This window comes from Austrofundulus limnaeus, unplaced genomic scaffold (assembly GCF_001266775.1).
Source record: "Austrofundulus limnaeus strain Quisiro unplaced genomic scaffold, Austrofundulus_limnaeus-1.0 Scaffold3115, whole genome shotgun sequence".
Classification (NCBI taxonomy): Eukaryota; Metazoa; Chordata; class Actinopteri; order Cyprinodontiformes; family Rivulidae; genus Austrofundulus; species Austrofundulus limnaeus.
Window position 1 is genome coordinate 5,030 of NW_013955517.1, and position 905 is coordinate 5,934.

General features: G+C 33.6%; 1 protein-coding gene across 1 annotated transcript in view; it reads left to right on the forward strand.

Moving 5' to 3' along the window:
- Positions 1-286: 286 nt before the first annotated feature.
- LOC106511706 (uncharacterized) overlaps positions 287-905 on the forward strand; it is a gene marked incomplete at its 5' end in the record, with an annotated part of 2,830 nt that continues 2,211 nt past the window's right edge. The window contains 1 exon segment of the mRNA XM_014000451.1: positions 287-380. Coding sequence (XP_013855905.1) covers positions 299-380 — 82 coding nt within the window.

Genomic DNA, 905 nt, shown 5'->3' on the forward strand with positions numbered 1-905 from the left:
TGCCTGCATTGCTTCAAATAGGATGATCATACTCAGAGAAAAAAGTGGCTTAAACTCTGAAAACTCTGGTTTTACTTGGCCTAACTACACAACTTAAAACTGAAGTCTGTACTTTTGGCACAATTTGTAAGTCTCAGTTTACACTATACAAAAATGGAAGTTGAAATCATGTGACTGGATGACATCTGCTGACTTTGAAAATAGAATTTGGTCCTCCTTGCTAGCTGTTAACTGTGTTAACCTGCTGTTAGTATGATCAGCTCACTGTTTAAACTTTTTTCCTCAGATATTTGGAACAATGCTCTTTAAAGTCCAGTATGAAGGAAAGAAACGCTACATCAAACTCAATGGAGCCTCATATTCCACATTTTTGAGACAAGGTAAGATTTTTTTAGTTTACTGAAGTTGACCTTAAAATCATACATTATCTTTCATCTAAGTTTATATACATATCTTAACCTTTTGTCATAGAAGTCAGTTTGCACAATATTGGTGACAAAGAACTGTCTGAATTTTATATTTTAACAATTTAAGTCTCTAAAAAAGGTTTGTATTTACAGCCAGAGAGAAGTTTGACATCCCTGAAGAAACAATTATATATATTGTGGATGAATCTGGGACAGAGGTGGATGAGGACGTCTTCAGTGATGTTCTGGAGGAGAAATCGGACATGATCTGGACCCTAATTAATGCCTCCTCTGTTGAAGGTAACAGTAACACTATAAAATTAGGCTTATCTTTTTATTTAGCTAAAAATAACACAAATAAACATTAGTAACAGAACAACCTCCCTTACTTTAAAAAAAGAATGGCTTACTTACAACAACCTTGACCTTGAACAATCTCCAAGTTACAAAAAACAAACATCCAGTGTCTTCTACATCTTATTTCCATTATTATTATTA